The sequence below is a fragment of the Anas platyrhynchos genome, chromosome 5 (assembly GCF_047663525.1).
Source record: "Anas platyrhynchos isolate ZD024472 breed Pekin duck chromosome 5, IASCAAS_PekinDuck_T2T, whole genome shotgun sequence".
Taxonomy (NCBI): domain Eukaryota; kingdom Metazoa; phylum Chordata; class Aves; order Anseriformes; family Anatidae; genus Anas; species Anas platyrhynchos.
Window position 1 is genome coordinate 11,027,009 of NC_092591.1, and position 16,135 is coordinate 11,043,143.

The 16,135-nt window shown below is 47.2% G+C and overlaps 1 protein-coding gene across 8 annotated transcripts in view; it reads left to right on the top strand.

Moving 5' to 3' along the window:
* Positions 1-7,207: 7,207 nt before the first annotated feature.
* The window catches only part of CDC42BPB (CDC42 binding protein kinase beta), a 94,367-nt gene continuing 85,439 nt past the window's right edge, over positions 7,208-16,135 (top strand). For 2 of the 8 annotated variants that reach the window (XM_072038253.1, XM_072038256.1), the window contains exon 1: positions 7,211-7,661. In XM_072038253.1, the coding sequence (XP_071894354.1) occupies positions 7,484-7,661 (178 nt within the window). In that variant the 5' untranslated portion in view covers positions 7,211-7,483. Of the gene's footprint in view, positions 7,662-16,135 lie in introns of all 8 variants that reach the window. The other 6 variants (XM_072038255.1, XM_072038257.1, XM_072038258.1 and 3 more) reach the window with 5 other exon arrangements.

The window sequence follows — 16,135 nt, forward strand, 5'->3', positions numbered from 1 at the left end:
CATGTCATAGTCATTACTTGCTCTTTTGTCACTGAAAACAGGGCTTTGGTAAAGCATGTGTGAAGCAATAAAGTGTATGTGTGACATTGTCACACACAGGATCAGACGCTGACTCAACCCCACGTTAGCAGGAATTGCACCCACACCCAAAACGGAGAGACTGCAACGCTGCGTTTAGTCATGTCTGCAAGTTAAAACCCCACAGACGCAGCTCCTTATGGCCTGTAGATTGTTTCAGCATTGTTCTGTACAGAGACAACTATACAGAGCATCTAAAAAGAAAAAAAAAAGATAACGTGGGGACAACAAGATGGCATTTTATTGTCGAGTGGTTGAGGGCTGATGACCACAGAGCCAGCTGGAGGCCAGAGCAGAACTAGAAGTTATCCTTTCCTTCTCCTTTGCCAAAGTTAGCAAGCAAAGCTGGCTGCTACTTGTTCTGGGTGGGGGTGAATGCACTCCCACAAGCACCACCAGCTGCCACACAACCCCCAACCCAAATTAGTGCATGTCCAGCTCTTCAGGGTCTCTCCTGACTTTTAGTTTCTCTTTCCCCTCCATTTCAGAAGGCAGTGTGACACCCATAGACCCTGCAAAATCCCACTGGGTGCCACCAGCATCTACCAGAGGATGAGCAGCTCATCGCCACTCCCTGTGAGGAGGCAGCTGTGAGGAGGGCAGTCAGGCCAGGCCAGCTCTCACATTCACCTGCGGTGCTACAAAGTTTGGGTCTCTGCTGAATCACTGTCAATATTGCTAGAAATTGTGGAAACTGCCGGTATAATGTGTGAGATGGGGGGCTTCCGTGCAGCTTTGTGAAGACCGGGTAAGGCAGAAGCCAAAGGTAGCAGCATTGGTGTAAATCCAGCCTGTAATGGTGCAGCTAGGATCAGCCTACAGCTTGGGTGAACGCTTTGTTAGAGCAAATGAATAGGAGCAAAATGTCTTTTTCGCACATTGTCAGAAAAAAAAAGTCATTTTGTTTTTGGAAGAGGCTCTGTTGAACAGGAAAGTGAGAATTACCCAGAGATGCCTTTCAGGGTATTTGATACTGAAGATAGTACAGTTATTTTATTCACTGCCCCAGGGTACTGTGAATAAATTGAAGCCATTTTGGTCCCACCTCTGCCTTTCTGAACAGTGCCTGGAAATTCATAATAAAACACCAGCAGCCAAAGGTACTTTGCCAGGTCACCATTACCGAAGAAGTAGAAGTGTTTTCTGCACACTATCTCCTGCTGCTTTTTGGACATTGTATAACTGTATTTTTTTCCTGAATGCTATTTATGCTCTGCCTCTTATAAAACAGATTGGAATCTGTTTTTTTTTTTTTTTTTTTCTGATTTCAACTTCTCATTACCAAAAAAATAAAAGATTGTCTACGGATTCTCCATTGTGGAGAGGGAACCAGGGAAGAGAATACAGTAGAATTCACTTTATTATTATTATTATTATTATTATTATTATTATTATTATTATTATTACTTTGATTATACATTTTCTGAAAATCAAAGAGCACTCTATCATAGAAGAATGAAGTATGTACTAAAGTAATGTTACTTAAAATGCAAAAATATTTCATTCAAAGCAGACTAGTTCTTTTCCTTGTAGGTAGATTTAGTTGTGCTTATCTCCATGGGAACACTGCTATTAAAGTCAATGACAGATTTTTAAAGGTACAGAAGAGAAGACAGACTGAAAAAGTTTTTTTTTGTTTTTTTTTTTTTTTTCCTACAGTCATTTCTCTCAAGACATTAAAAAAATAAAATAATAAAATGCAACATTAATTTAAAATGCAATATGGAAAACACTGCTACTCTCAGCAACCCAAGGGAACTAATCCTACAGATTAGCTAAGAAAAAGGATCACATTTCCTTTTTGCATATATCACCTAAAATTCCTCTTATTCTCCACGAGGAACAATACTACTTAGTGCTTAGCTGAACTATGGTGCCAGCGTATCTAGCAAAATAAATCATTAAATAAAAACCCACAAAACAAAACAGGATAATCTGGGTACAGCATCTACTCAGGCGCAAAAAATTGCCTCTAGCAACATGATGCTTTTCACACTTCGAACAAAGATTGATCTGACTGAGTCTGGCAGATGTGAGGTTGCAGTAACACAATACTATTAAATGACAAAAATGGCAACTATACAGATAGCAAAACGTGGTGCTGCTACTTGCAAGATGTCGTAATTGTTGACAAGTACTTGTTGTTGTTGTTGGTTTTTATCATCCCTACTGCTTCCACCTCCTTTGAAGATCCCTTAAGTAGCATGAGTCTAACTGGTTTTTGTTTTGTTTTGCCAGTCTTTCAACATTATCACGTGCCTAAGCAGACTAGATCATGGAGCCAATGCTTTTCTTGGGATATTGTGGACTTGAAATCAGAACTGAAATAAAATTGAGCTGTTGTGTTGCCTCAATGCGGTGATGACATTCTGTTCCAGATGTCCGCAACAATGACCTCATCTAAAACTGCAATTCCCTGACACTTCAGTCATTTTCAGACAAATTCTGAAAAAAAAAAAAAAAAAAAAGGAAAAAGAAAGAAAGAAAGAAAAAAAAAAAAAAAAAAGAACAAGTGGCCTCATAATAATTTTGATGGAAACAGCTGCCCACTTCAGTTAATGCTACTCTCAAGACGTGAATGGAATGAGAAGCTGGTTAATTTGATGTGATCCATTTCAGGCTCCTTGTATTAAACTGCCTGTAATCAGGAAACATACTGATCAATACCCATGATGGTTTCTTGAAATAGCAGCAGGGAGGCAAGTTCCCTTCTTTCAGGTGAACTTTAAATAGACATAAATTACCGAGAAAAAAAAAACAATATGAGTAAGAAAAAATATCGAGGAGGAAACAATGTGTTTGGGAACCTGCTGCATCTAGACTGGAAGAAGTGACAGGTTTGTATGGTTTCTGAGCCTGTGACAGCTTCTTGCTCATTAAATCCATCAAAGCAAACCAGGCAGAAGTGATGTGTCCCTAAAAGAATCTACCAATACATCCAAGGATTTTTTTCTTCTTTTTTTTTTTTTTCTCTTTAAGAAAGCACCCACTAAGTGCAAAATCTTTGCATATCCTAGTGCGCCTCACCTTCACTTCAAAATATTGTGTTATACTATGACTGAATTCTAGGTACGTAGAAGAGCAAAGCAGAAGCACTGCCAGCAAATGCACTTAATGGCAGAATGCACTTAGTAGAAGGTGGCCTGCCAAATGGCTTTGCTGCTATTTTTTTTTTATTATTGTTATGAGAAAGCATTTTAGTGAAAATTGGAAAGGAACAGACTCTCAGCTCTTCCCAGCACTTCTTCATGAGCAACTTCCCTTTCTTTCCTCCCACTTCACTCATCATCATGTGCGAAGACAAGAGCATCTGTGAAATCCCCTTGCTAAACTAGTCCATTAGCAGTGAGCTGAAGCAGACAGAGCTCCCTGGAAGATGAAGCAGAGTTCTAGCATCCGTCATCCTACCAAGAGACTTTGCCTTGAGAAATCTTATGCTCACTTCTCACCACCACTAACCCCACACAGTCTCCAATGGCGACTTAGCTGTTGTTTTTAATATCGAGTATCTTACCTCAGTGCTCAGGCTCACATGATGAAATGTCATCAAAGACAGCCCCCACTGATAGATTATTTTTGGCTCCCAGTCTGGATGACAGCTGTAGATTCACACTGCTTTTGGCAATAAGGAATTTTTTAGAGTATTGCCAAATACAAACAGTGATGGAAAGGTGACAGTTTCCTAAAAAAATAATTCCAGGAAGGAAACTCTATGATAACAAGAAGAAATAAACCAGTCATGTTGTTCTTAGTCAGATTTAACTCTTTCTTATATTCTACTTCTGAAATTTTATTACTATGAGCTTTCTCTGATTTCAATTTAATTATATTTTGTATTCTGAATCCTTGGAAAACTCCCTTGCCTCACATTTGTAAGCTTCTCTCTCAGCAAGAAATTCCATCTCATTTTCTTAATGAGTAGAATATATTTACGTCTTCTAGCTAGGTTTTCTAGCTGTTCAGAATCTCCCCTTTGCTAATTAATGTAAAAATGATTGAAATAAAAAGCAAATAAAGTTTGCAACTTGATATTTTTTCCTCTTTACCTAGAATTCTGTCTGAATGTGACAAAGTAGGTATTTGTGATGCCTTCACTTTTATTTATTTTTTTATTTTTTAGCATTAAGGCCTTAATTTTTAATGAGCAATATTTGCAATTTCTGTCTGTAGACTTCCCTATTTCTTTATTCTTCTCAATTCCAAACTGATCTGTGGGTGGATTTTCCTGAAGTCATAAAGCAGTGACACAGCTATTTCCTGTTGCCATCAAAATTCTGTAACAGAATTTCTCCCTCTAGTAGTTACTAAGTTACCTGGAGAACAGCCAAAAAGAAAAAAGAAAAAAAGAAAAAAAAAAAAAGGAGAGGAAAGAGACTTAAGTTGATTAGTTCTGAAGGAACTTTTCGGTAGCCATATGGACTTTTTTCCTTCAGTTCTGCAAATCTGCAATGATTTCAGAAAATATATGTGAGAACCCTTTTGCTTACATTTTGTCTAACCAGAAAAAAAAAAAAAAAAAAAAAAAAAAAAGAGGATTTTAAAAATCAGAACAGTCCCAGAAAAGGGGGCTGTATTTTTCCACTGAAATATACCACAGGAAAAAGGAACCAGTAAGATGGATCATTTAATTCATTTTAGCCAGATCACACTTATTTTTAGTATATGGAGTTGGCACACATGAGTAACAGAAGTAGAAAACCTTCAGCTACATTTTCAAGCTTACATACATTTTTAATAAGTATACCAAAAGTCACTTTTCAGCTAGGTGTTTTTTTTGCAACTGCAAACCTTGCTGTGAAAATCCAGCTTTATTTACAATACACAAAACTTGTAACCTTTCACGAGATTTTTTGAAATCTTTCAGCTAATTCTGAAATAATTACGGTACCACTCAAATACCTTTTCACATGTGGGTTCTATACACTAAACCTTCCATAGTTGCAAAAGCAGGCTTCAATATCATCTGCCATCCATCTGCTGTCTTCCCAGCATAGGACCTGATTCTTCAGTGGTCGGTATAAGTCAGGAATAGTTCTTGAAATCCCTGAATCCTGCTAATGTAGAGCAGACCAAGGGGACTGGTAGGCAGAGAACAGCTCTGTCTTCATCGGGCTGCAGCTTCCTTTATACACTCTTTCTTGCTGAAGAAGGTTGTGATAATCACCATCTGCAGGAACAGATAAGAAGGGGAAAAAACAGATAACTTTCTCTTGTATTATTGTAACAAACTACTGGATCTTTAGAACTCTGCTCCGTTACCCTGATAAGCTGTCCAAAAATGAGTATCCAAAGTGATAATAAGTGGAAAATGTTAAACTCTCATTTTAAATAAAGCAGTAACACCAGGAAAAAAAAAAAAAAAAAAAAAAAAAAAAAAAAAAAAAAAAAAAAAGGATTATTAATATGCTAAGAATCCTGCAAATTAATGCATCTATGATATTAAACAGTTTGAGGTCAGGTAAAACAACTGTAACCAGGGAGAAACATAGAGGGAGAACAGTGAAAACTTGTGAAAGAATATGCTGTAATTTTTTTTTAATCCACTGTGGCTTTTCTTTGTTTTAAAATTATATGTTCTCAGTGAAAAAACTATGATTCACAGTATCCTCTACTGAACTGCATTTTTTAGAATTAACAAGTCCCAACATGCCTATACCTTTTTGATCCAGGTAGTAGGTCCAAATGCACAGCATGCTGTTATTATGACCCAAATAGCGTTCAGATACAATAGGTATTCGGTGTCAAAGAAATATCAGACATGCCTGAGGGGCAACAGCTCCTGAAAACAGTATTTCCATAGTCACCTGCTGGACCCATGTCATGTTGGGAGCAATACCTTCTGCTCCGTAATGCTCTGTCTAGCTCTGTCTGGCTGCGCTCCTGAACTTTTGAAAAGGGCAGCTCCCTGGATGCAGCACTGGCTGGGGCTGACCCTCAAGGTGATGGTTGAGATCATTCGGGTCTTTCAACAACCTCACACATCACTTTCTGACCACGACGAATGCCAGCAACTGCAACTTCTGCTATGCAAACTCTTGCCCAGCTCCAGCTCCTGGAGGCAGGAGGTTTGCGAGCTCTGGCAGACCCAGCGCAGAGCTGCCTCCCATCTCCGTGTGATGATTTCAGGATGGAAATGAGGAGACTTTTCTTCTGAGAAAGAACAGTGAGGCATTGGAATGGGCTGCCCAGGGAGGTGGTGGAGTCACCATCCCTGGGGGTGTTCAAGGAAAGGTTGGATGTGGTGCTTAGGGACATGGTTTAGCGGGTGACATTGGTGGTAGGGGGATGGTTGGACCAGATGATCTTGGAGGTCTTCTCCAGCCTTAATGATTGTATGATTTTCAGCCCACCTCACTCCATCTAATCACCCGGGGAGATGAGCAAGGCAGAGGCATCCTTCCCAGTGCAGTTTTGCATCGGGACCTGACCGGCCGCATTCCTAGAGAGGTAAACTCCCATCACGCTATTCAGCATCTTGCCTGGAGGTGCTGCAATCTCCAGAGAGAACAGTTCTCAGAATAAATTGAAATGCAATATATATATATATATATGTACATATTAAAAAAAAAAAAAAGGCACTTCATAAAGCTTGAGAGCCTTGCACCCAGCTCCTTCAGGTGAGCGCGAGCAGTTGCTAACACACAGGTCTGTGCTCGCCCCGCTGCCTCAACGACCAGCAAGGCAGGGGGGCTGCCAGAGCTGCCTGGTGACAAGAGGGGTGACACCAGGGGGTGACACCAGGGGGGTAACATCAGGGATGGACCCCATGGGGTGACACCAGCCCAGTGGGGCAGCAGCTGTCCCCTGGGGGAAGCCGTAGCCTGGCAGAGCCCAGCTCACCCCCCAGACCCCCGCAGCCCCCCAGCAGTGCGGGAACCCCCCTTAAAATCCCTCCAGCACCATGCCACGGCGTGGCGAAAGTGCTGCGCAGCCCCTTTAACCCCGTGGCGAATCTGCGGGGACGAACCCAAAGCCCTGAGCACCCCCACCCCAGCTACGGCACGGCGCAGGGCCCAGTCCCCCCTCCCTCCCCTCCCTCCCCTCCCCGCGCCGCGCTCGGGGCGTGTCCGGGGAGGAGCCGAGCGGCGCCGGAGATTGCCGAGCGGAGTCGAGCGGCGCCGGAGATTGCCGAGTACCTCCGGAGATTGCCGAGCGCCGCCGGAGATTGCCGAGCGGGCGCGGCCCTTCCCTTCCCGCCGCCGGGGCGAGGCCGGAGCGGGAGCGGCCGGGGCGCGGCCCATGGAGCGGCCGCGCCTGAGGCGGAGCCCGCGGAAGGAGCCGCTCGGCCCCGGCGCGGCCGTGAGGAGGAGGCGGAGGCGGCGGGGCTGAGCTGAGGAGAACACGGCCGGGCCCCGTCTGTGTGTGTGCGGTGTGTGGTGTGTGAGGGGGGGACGCCTCAGGCACCATGTCGGCCAAGGTGCGGCTGAAGCGGCTGGAGCAGCTGGTGCTGGACGGGCCGCAGCGCCACGACAGCGTGCTGAGTGTGGAGACCCTGCTCGACCTCCTGGTCGGCGTCTACGCCGAGTGCAGCCGCGACTCGCCGCTCCGCAGGGACCGATACGTCTCCGACTTCCTCGAGTGGGGTGAGCCCGGCGCCGGGGGGAGGCTCTGAGGGGAGAGGAGAGAGGGGAGGGACCCCCCCGGGGTGCTGGGCCTCCACAGCCCCTCACAGCAGGGCTGGGCCTCGCCCCTTATATACCCCCCCCCCCTCCCCTCAATATACCCTGTGTCCATGGTGCTGTGGGCTCTGGGGGTGAGGCTGAAGGTGGAAGCTGGCCTGCTGGCTGCGGGGAGCCCCCCCCCCCCCGGTGCTTGCTGTGATCAATTCGTGCTCAAACGGGCCGTGGTTTGTTCAGCTGGGGAGGTTGGGAGGCATAATGCATGGTGAAGGTGACTGAATTGCTCGTGGAGTGAGGGGAGGAGAGAGCCTCGCTCACGAGCGCGGTGTCCCGTTCGTCAGCTGTTCCGTGGCTGTACAGCTAGTTGGGCTCTTAAGGATATCTGGTAAGAAAAAAAAATATAATAATAAAAAGAAACAAACAACAAAAAACACAAAGGATTTCCTGCGGGAGGGGGAAGGGCGATTCGCTTCAGGAGATGCAAATGTGTGTCGTGGTCCTGCCGGCCACAGCACCGGGAGGGAGGGACAGCTGGTTCTCCTTAATTTCTGTGGGGACCACCACTCTTTGTGTCACACTAACAAACTAAGAGGATTCACTTCCTGGACTCTTCTATTGACGTCAGTAATGCGATTGCCAACTGAATAATTAACCACTCGATCACATCTGCCCTGCAAGGCTGCAGCCAGGGGAGCATCGATTATTTGTTTTGTTGGGGGAGCTTTGTACGTCTCCTGCAAAGTGCAGGCTGCTTTTGAACTTGTTTTCGAGCTGGTGGATTGAACAAGCGAGCGTCTACAGGCTGTGAACCGTGTTGGAGCAGGGCACGGTGCTACTTTTAGGGTAAAACTCAAGGGCAGGATTTGGGGCAGGCCAAAGAGCGGTATGCTTTTCCTGTAGCACTGTTGGTGGCTGGGTCTTACAGCTTGATTCCTGTGTTGTCATTTTCCGTGTGATGGAGAGTCCAATTATCTAATTGTTTATAAAATTGCTTTTCCAAATCCTATTTATTGTGTTCATTGAATGTGAAAAGGTTACTGACTTGGTGAAAAGTATATCTCGCAATGAAAACAGTGTGCAGCTCTCTCTGCAGCGTGGGATTACCCTAGTATAACAAAGTGCCTATTCAATAAATAATTGAAATGTATGTGAGCTACCATCTGGTGCTGCAGAGTGGGGATAAAAGTTTATAATCCAGTCTCTCCGAGGTAAGGGGATGGGCCTAAATCTGCACTGCTGTGTATTTGGGTTCCATCAGCAAGGAATGCCCTTAAAAGCAATTAAAGGCCATCCCGTGTGTTCCTCCCTTTCCTTCAAGCTGTTGCAAGCAGGTCAATGGCAACGAGGAGACACCTTTTATCTGTGTCCTAATGCCCTCACAGTATGGTTCCACTGACAAGGAACTTGGTTCTGCCTCCAGCTAATAAGGAAGCTATCATGCCAAACACGCTAATCTTCCTCATGTCATGATGTGCAGTGCTAATTACAGCCTGCTTCTCTGTTAGGAGACAGGCCGGATTGATGTGCACAGGTTCTGCGCGCTGTTATGTGTCTGTGGCAGCATGAGAGTGTAGCTAAATATTTGGCAAATACTTTGAAGATTAGCGTGTTTCTTTATCGACGGGAGACAGGAGGAATTTCCTTCTGACAAAATGGAGACTTAGCGCCCACGATGGAAATCAGCCGCGTAGGTATGAAGGGTGAATTAAAGCGAGCAGTCTAACAAGCAGCCCTGTGCTATTCTGGGCTTAAAACTGGGCACGAGGTAGCAGACGCGCAGAATTCCCCCCAAATGGTTAAGTGGAATTGTTTGCACTCCTGGCTGCCAAGAGGAAGCCGAGTTCAGGCACGGGTAGGTGAGGCAGAGGTTTTTTATCCTGGCCGTGGGGATGCAGAGGAGATGTTAGGGCGTGGAGTGTGGCTGCTGGGCCTGGGGACCGCTCTTCTCTGAGGGCAGCACAGCGCTGCTCGGCTCCTGGAGCTGGTGGCTGGGAGAGGGGAGTCCAGAACCAAGCCCCACCTTCATCCCGTGAGCCTTGTGCCAGCTTCTAGTCAACACCTGCAGCAGCTCTGCACCTCGAGCAGAGCCCGGGGAGCCCTGGGTGATCGATCTCATTGCTTCTGTCCTGTAAACCTGGCTGCTGCTCCCTGGCAGTCCTGCCACAGGCTTGTTTCTTCCCAATCTTCTTCCTATTTGCTAACCAGAGAGGAGCGCAGGGTGTGGCCGTTTGCCCAGGAGCAGCTTGTGGCTTCCATCTCTTCAGCAATGTAGGAAGAATCTGCCATTTTAACCTTGGCAGTTGCTGCTTTCCCATGGCGAACAGAGCTTTGAATATCCTAGAGTTTTTTTCCCCTGTACCAGAAGTATAACGCGCATATTTTCATGCCGCATATCGTGGAAGAAGAGCGAGCTGAGCTGCAAGCGAGGGTTTTGAAAGTCATTTTCTTCCAGTTCCTCGTGTTTATAACTCCTGTTGAGTAAGGCCTCACCGCCGTATTGTTTGTGTAATACTGAAACGCCGCTCGGTGTGCTTGCTGGGAGCTGACTCCCAGTCTCTCACGGCAGCCCCATGTCTTACATGTTCAGCACGAATTCGCCAGATCTGCGCGTGGTGTCATCTAAGCTGTTGCTGCATGTGCTGCTTCTGGAGTGAGAGCTGATGAGGAATCCGCACAGCCAGCCCTGTTTATTCTAGCTCTGCTTCCTCGTTTCCCTCTGAAAGTCCTCAGTGAAGCTGGCCTGCTGCTGCCCTCATGCCTCCGGGGCCAAATTCCTCGATCATCTCTGCAGGTCCTCATAGCCTGGTGGGGCTGGCATCCTGGGAGGTGCTGGGTCTGGGCAGGATCACGGTGCCCTGGGAAGCCCATAAAGCCACCTGCATGGCCCTACAAGCCTGTGGCCCTATCTCCTTGGCTGAAGCTGCCCAGACCCAATGCTGAGGACTATCTGAGACTGTCAGCAAGCAGAGAGGAGGGTTTGTGTGGCCTTTGGGCTTTCCTGGTGGATCACACTGCACGCTGGTGCTTGGGAGCTGCAAGTGGTGAGGTCTGTGTGCTGCTGAGCGTCCTCCTGAGGGACTTTTCCTGCAGCCAGTGCACCCCTTTCCCTGTTCTGCACAGCAAGGAGAGCTGTGGGGGTGGTGAGCTGGCACAGCTCAGGTCTCCTGCATCTCCTGGGGTCTCTCAGGACACGCACCACCTGCCCCATGGCCTTCAGGCACAGCGTGTTCCTCTGCACGGAGCCCGTTCTTCCCTCGTGCTGAGGGATCTCAGTCTTTCCTAATCCAACGCTGGCTGTACAGGAGCCCCGGGACAGCTGCTCCCAGGGCTCTCAGCACGGTGTTGGTGCTCATCTGACATCACCTTGTTTTGCAGGAGTTATCTCAGCGGGCTGTGGCTGCTGCTCGCTGCCCCTTGCTCCCAGCCCGCCGGGACTGGCACAACCGGCTGCTCCCTTCCCCAGCAGCTTCTGTCACGGTTTGCAGCGGGTAGGCAAGCGTGTTCAGTGCAGAGCCTAACAGGAACGGGCCTTATTTGTATTCTGAGAGCTCTTGGTGCCGCACAGCCTCTCGCCCCAGCCTTTGTTTCCCCTGGCTGTGTTCCGTGCCGCTGGCGCAGGGCAGGATGGCGTGCATCCCCACGTGGCTCGCCTGGCCTTGTCTCGCTCCCGGACTGTGCACCGGCCAGCTTTCCCTGCGAGATCACCTCCAAGCCCATGTCAGAGTAGCCTGATGTGAAAGGCAGCGTTTGTTCTCCCCAAAATGGGCACACGAGGTGCCCTCGTGGGCTGCTCCTGCTGCTAAGTCAGGAGCTGTTTGCACATTGGCCTTCTGCAGCCCCGCTCGGTGTGAGGTTGCTGCCCTCTGAGGCTGCTGTTCTGCTTTTGTTTTATTTTTCTCTGTGTTGCTGCTGTTGGTTTGGTCTTGTTTTTGCTTGTTTGTTTGTTTTTCCCCAGAAGAACTGACTTGGAGGGGGCCTGAAGCTGCGGGGAAAACAAAGAGGACTGCGGACTATTAGCAGGAGGAGGCCAGCTGGGCACCTGCTGCCAAGCCCTTGAAGACAGCCTGGTGGAACAGGCAGGCAGCGGGTGCTGCCCTAACAGCAGCGTGCTCCTGCTCGGGGGGGGAAAACGTGCGTGCAGCACGCTCAGAGCAACCTCTCTAGCCCAGCCTCAAGCTGCTGCTTTTGGGTGCGTGCCTCTTACGTTTGGGGCTGGGCCACAGGTGGGAAGCTGACGGGAGGGATGACCAGAAGGGTGCTGCCGTGCTGCTGGGGCCGTGATTCACGGCCTCGGGTCGCTGCAGGGACTGGTGCGTCGAGTTCTGCGCCTCGCTGCTGGTGGGGGCTAAGCCAGGAGGCTGGGACTGGGCTTTCCTTCTCCCAGCTCCGCTGAAGGAGGCATGGTGACATTTCATGAGTGAAGTGAGAGGCTCGTGGAGTGGACTTTGTGTCAGAGGAGTTCGGAGCCTGTTCTCTCAGCTTGAAGGCGGTTGTATTCAGCTGTGTGGATGTGGACCTGAGGAAAATTCACGCTTCCTCAGCCTACGTTAGAGCAGCTTTGAAGCTTGCTGCAGGGTAGATGCAGTCCTCTGGCTGCCGCAGACACTGACGTACGAGAAAATGCCCTGGGTAAGGGTGAGGGCACAACGTGTGGCTGATGTGGTGCTAGCAGAGGAGGTGGAAACTGTCCTGAAGTATTTTGAGATGACCTTGTGAGAGCTGTCAGACTTTGAGCACTGCTTATGAGATCTTTTCTATGGCATATTTGGGTTATACCAGGAAAAGGTATCACTTAAGAACATGGTGTGCTTCTTGACTTGAGGTCTGTTGGTTTAAATTCCTCTCTCATTCTCTTGACCACTCCTTCCCACGCCACCATCTGCAGCGAACGAAGGAAGAAGAAAGCCAGGAGGTGACCCCAGCCTCTCCTAGCCTCTGCCAGCAGGAGCTGTGCAGCCTCTGATAAGCCTCTTGGGCACCAGAAGGTCAGCTTGCTTGGGTAGGAAGACAGCTGAGGGCCAAGAAGCCTGAATTTCAGTCTCTGGGCCAAGTCCCTCTTCTTCCATGGGACCAACAAAGCCGTTGTGGCCCCTTGTGCTGGAGGTAGCAGCACGAGGGCGTGGGTGAGGGCCCGTTGGGGCAGAGTGAAGCTACAGCTGCCTTGCAGAGGTTCTGGAAAGGCCAGTGGTGGTGGTGGCCACAGTTCCTTTGTGCACACTGCAGTGTGGATGCAGCTGGAGCCCTTTCCTGTTCCCCGAAGGCTTTCCTGTGGTCGGAGATGGGGCGCTGCAGCCGGGATCGCCTGGGTAAGGAAGCCTTTGACGGTCAGCTGGCAGGCACGCGCTGGCATGATCGCCGAGCCCTGATTTCCAGCGGTCTCTGCTGTCGAGTAAACGGTTTCTGTTCCTTTACAAAATGGAGGTTAGGATTAATTCGTGGTAGAGCAGCAAAAACTGCCACGTTAGCTTTGATAGCGTTGTAGTCAGGGCTAGTGATCTGAAGGCGTGAGGTTCAAAGCTTGCTGCTGTGTGCACGATGTTGCAGTGCATCTCTTCTAATCTGCAATTTTTAGATTGGGTAGAATATCTTTAGAATATCTTCTGATGACTTTTTCTGTCCTATTTTATTCTGTGAGACGCTGGCATTGGATGCTGAAGGCGTGTTTTGACAGTGTGAAAGTAGTGTGGTTTGGAGGCTGGGACGCACATTGGCATGAGCTGCTGAAACGACAGCCATCCTGGGCAGAGCTGCTCTTTTGTCCCATAGAAGGAAGTCAGCGTTGCTTTTGTCCTGGGGATGGATAAAGTTGCTAGTAATGAGCAGCCGTCTACCGAGGGCTTGAGGAATTGTCCTTTGTTGAAGGCTGTGACCTATTTTCTAGTTAGATTCTGCTGAAAAGTCAGGACAAGGTAGGTAAGTCATTGCTAAATCTGTCTTCATGGAGAGGATGCGCAGCCTGTGCTTTCTCACTCGTCTTACATGGCAACACGCAGAGTGCAGAAGTCGGGTTTCATAAGCATCCTTACATTCAACATTTCTCAGAATTGTTTCATTGAGAAAGATGAAAATCAGTTGCAATTCCTTTTTGCAGGTAATATTAAGCTAAAATATTTTGCCAAGAAATATTTCATTTGCATCATTAAAACTTCTGTGGCTGGCACCAGTTTTGTGCTCTCGGTGCGGAGAAACTGCTCGGGTGGTGGTTTAGTCAGCACATTCAGCGCAGCGAGCCCTTATCATCTGAAGCTGAACCAACCTTTTTTCTTCCAAATAATTCACATGGGAGAGTGAGTCAGTTGCTTTTACACCTACGAGAAACAAATGGCTTCAGCTGTGAGTCAGAACTGAAGAGACTCGTTTCGTTGGCTTTTTTTAGCAAGTTGATTCTGCTTTATGGATATATTTTAATGCATTGGTTTCCAGAAGTGCTGATCTATAGCCGAGATCAGGTGGGAATGTTAAACTGCTGTAAGTCCTTCACATTTAGGAGGCTTGCAACTTGAGGTGGTTCATGCAAGCTGTTGGGTGGCTGTTACCAAAAGGAAGACGTGTAAGACTTCACCAAGTAATTGAAAATGTATCAGAGCCATTAACTGCGTATAGTGCCCGGAATTCAGAGTAACTTACCCGTGTTGGAAAAGATGAATAGGGTGATGAACCACGAGCAAATTTGTTTGGGAAAGTGGAAAGGACTTCTTAAAGCTTTTTACTAGATTCTTGCCTTGATAATGCTTCAAACGGAGTTGAGGTTCGTTTTCTAAGTCTTTTGCAAGGTTCACTTGAGAATTCCAATCCAGTCTTGATGTAGTTGCCAAAGAGCTTGTATCACGCTTACTAATACATCTGACTGAAGCTGTAGCATTAAAAAAAAAAAAAAAAAAAAAAGGTGACTTGATTTAAAAAGCTTTTTGAGGTCTAAGAATTTCCAAGTGCATTTGGTCTGTGGCTCGACATGATCTGTTCTTTTTAACTGTCTCCTAATACTCAAATCTTCCACTCAATTTTTTCCCCAGCGTATGCAGATCGCCAGAGTGCAAGCTTTTATTTATAAGGACCTTTGTTCCCTGCAATGACTACAGCTTTCTGCAGTAGGAAGCTGCACGCTGTTTTCTTAAGCCCTGATTTTGCATAGAACTCAGTAATCGTGTCTGTAGATGTACTTAGGGTGCACTCAGCTTAACGTGTGCATCCCTCCGTGCCAGCTGAGGCCTTAGGCACCCTCGAGTGCCTGAGATCTTAATTTCTGCCGTTCTTGTCATCAGGGTCTTAGGGCTGCAACCTGTGGTTACTGAACCATGGCCTAAAGCTGCAAATGTGATAGTGCCTCTGGACGCCCAGCCTCTCTAAAAGTCTGAGCTTTGGGATGTGGTGGGGGTGTCTTCACTTAGCATTGGATAATAAAAATGTGTGGAGTTCGTTAATCAGGTGTGCGTTAATGAAGGCTGAGATGCTGTCCTTACCTTGCTCTCCTGCAGTGCCACTAAGGACCGAATATATTTAGCTGCCTTTCCCAAAACAGCCAAGAGAACTGCTCAGAAGCAGGGTCAGTTCCAGATATATTCCAAATTCTTTTCACATTTCTAACCATTCTCCCACATAAAAATAAGCAACGACAGTTGCTCTGTGAAGTCCAACTTGAAATGTATTTATGCCAGTTTAGGGAGAGATGCATATCCGGCATTTTTAGAAAAGTCTATAAAAAAAAATGTCTGGATATTTAATCCAACTTAAACATGGGTTATTTTGTTCCAGTTCCCATCGCAAATTTCAATGAAAGATAAAGTAATAACGAAGATGAAACCAGTTTTAAACTCACGTAAGTTTGTATGTGGAAGTCAGCCTTAAAGCCGCTGTTCTGGCAATATTGGGACTGCGTAGGTTGAGGGATGTGGATCCATGTCCTTTATGTGTAACTTTCCTCAAAGTACAGCAGCCATGACAGGATATGTTTTTATGTCTTCACTACCTGTACAGCTTCGAATTTGCCCTGCTGTTACAGCATAACTTCTCCTTTCTTAATTTTGCACGTTCTTTCCCCAAAGTTGGCTTCTTCGTGGAGCTTTTCCGTGTGCCCCCGGTTCTCTTGCTGCCGTGTGACTTGGATTATCAGTGCTGAGAGCCGGAGCGCTCCGAGTGTCCCTTATTTTCCTGTAATTAAGGCAGAGCAGAAACATCAGGAGGGTGACTTCAGGCACGAGATCCTATTAGCATTTTGAAATATGTTCCCAAGGGTTTGCTTTTTAGGATGCAAGGGGAAGCTTTAAATTGAGCTCATCTTGTCATAGGGTCAGTCGTTCTGCACCAGCCCCAAATTCTGTGCCTGCTGGCGATACTCTCCTTGTCTGGCATTTGTGCCAGGGGATGGACACGTATGGTGTGTGCTCTGCAGGCTTCTGGCTGCTCCGGGACTGGAGCCGAAGAGGGGTAGCATGGGCATT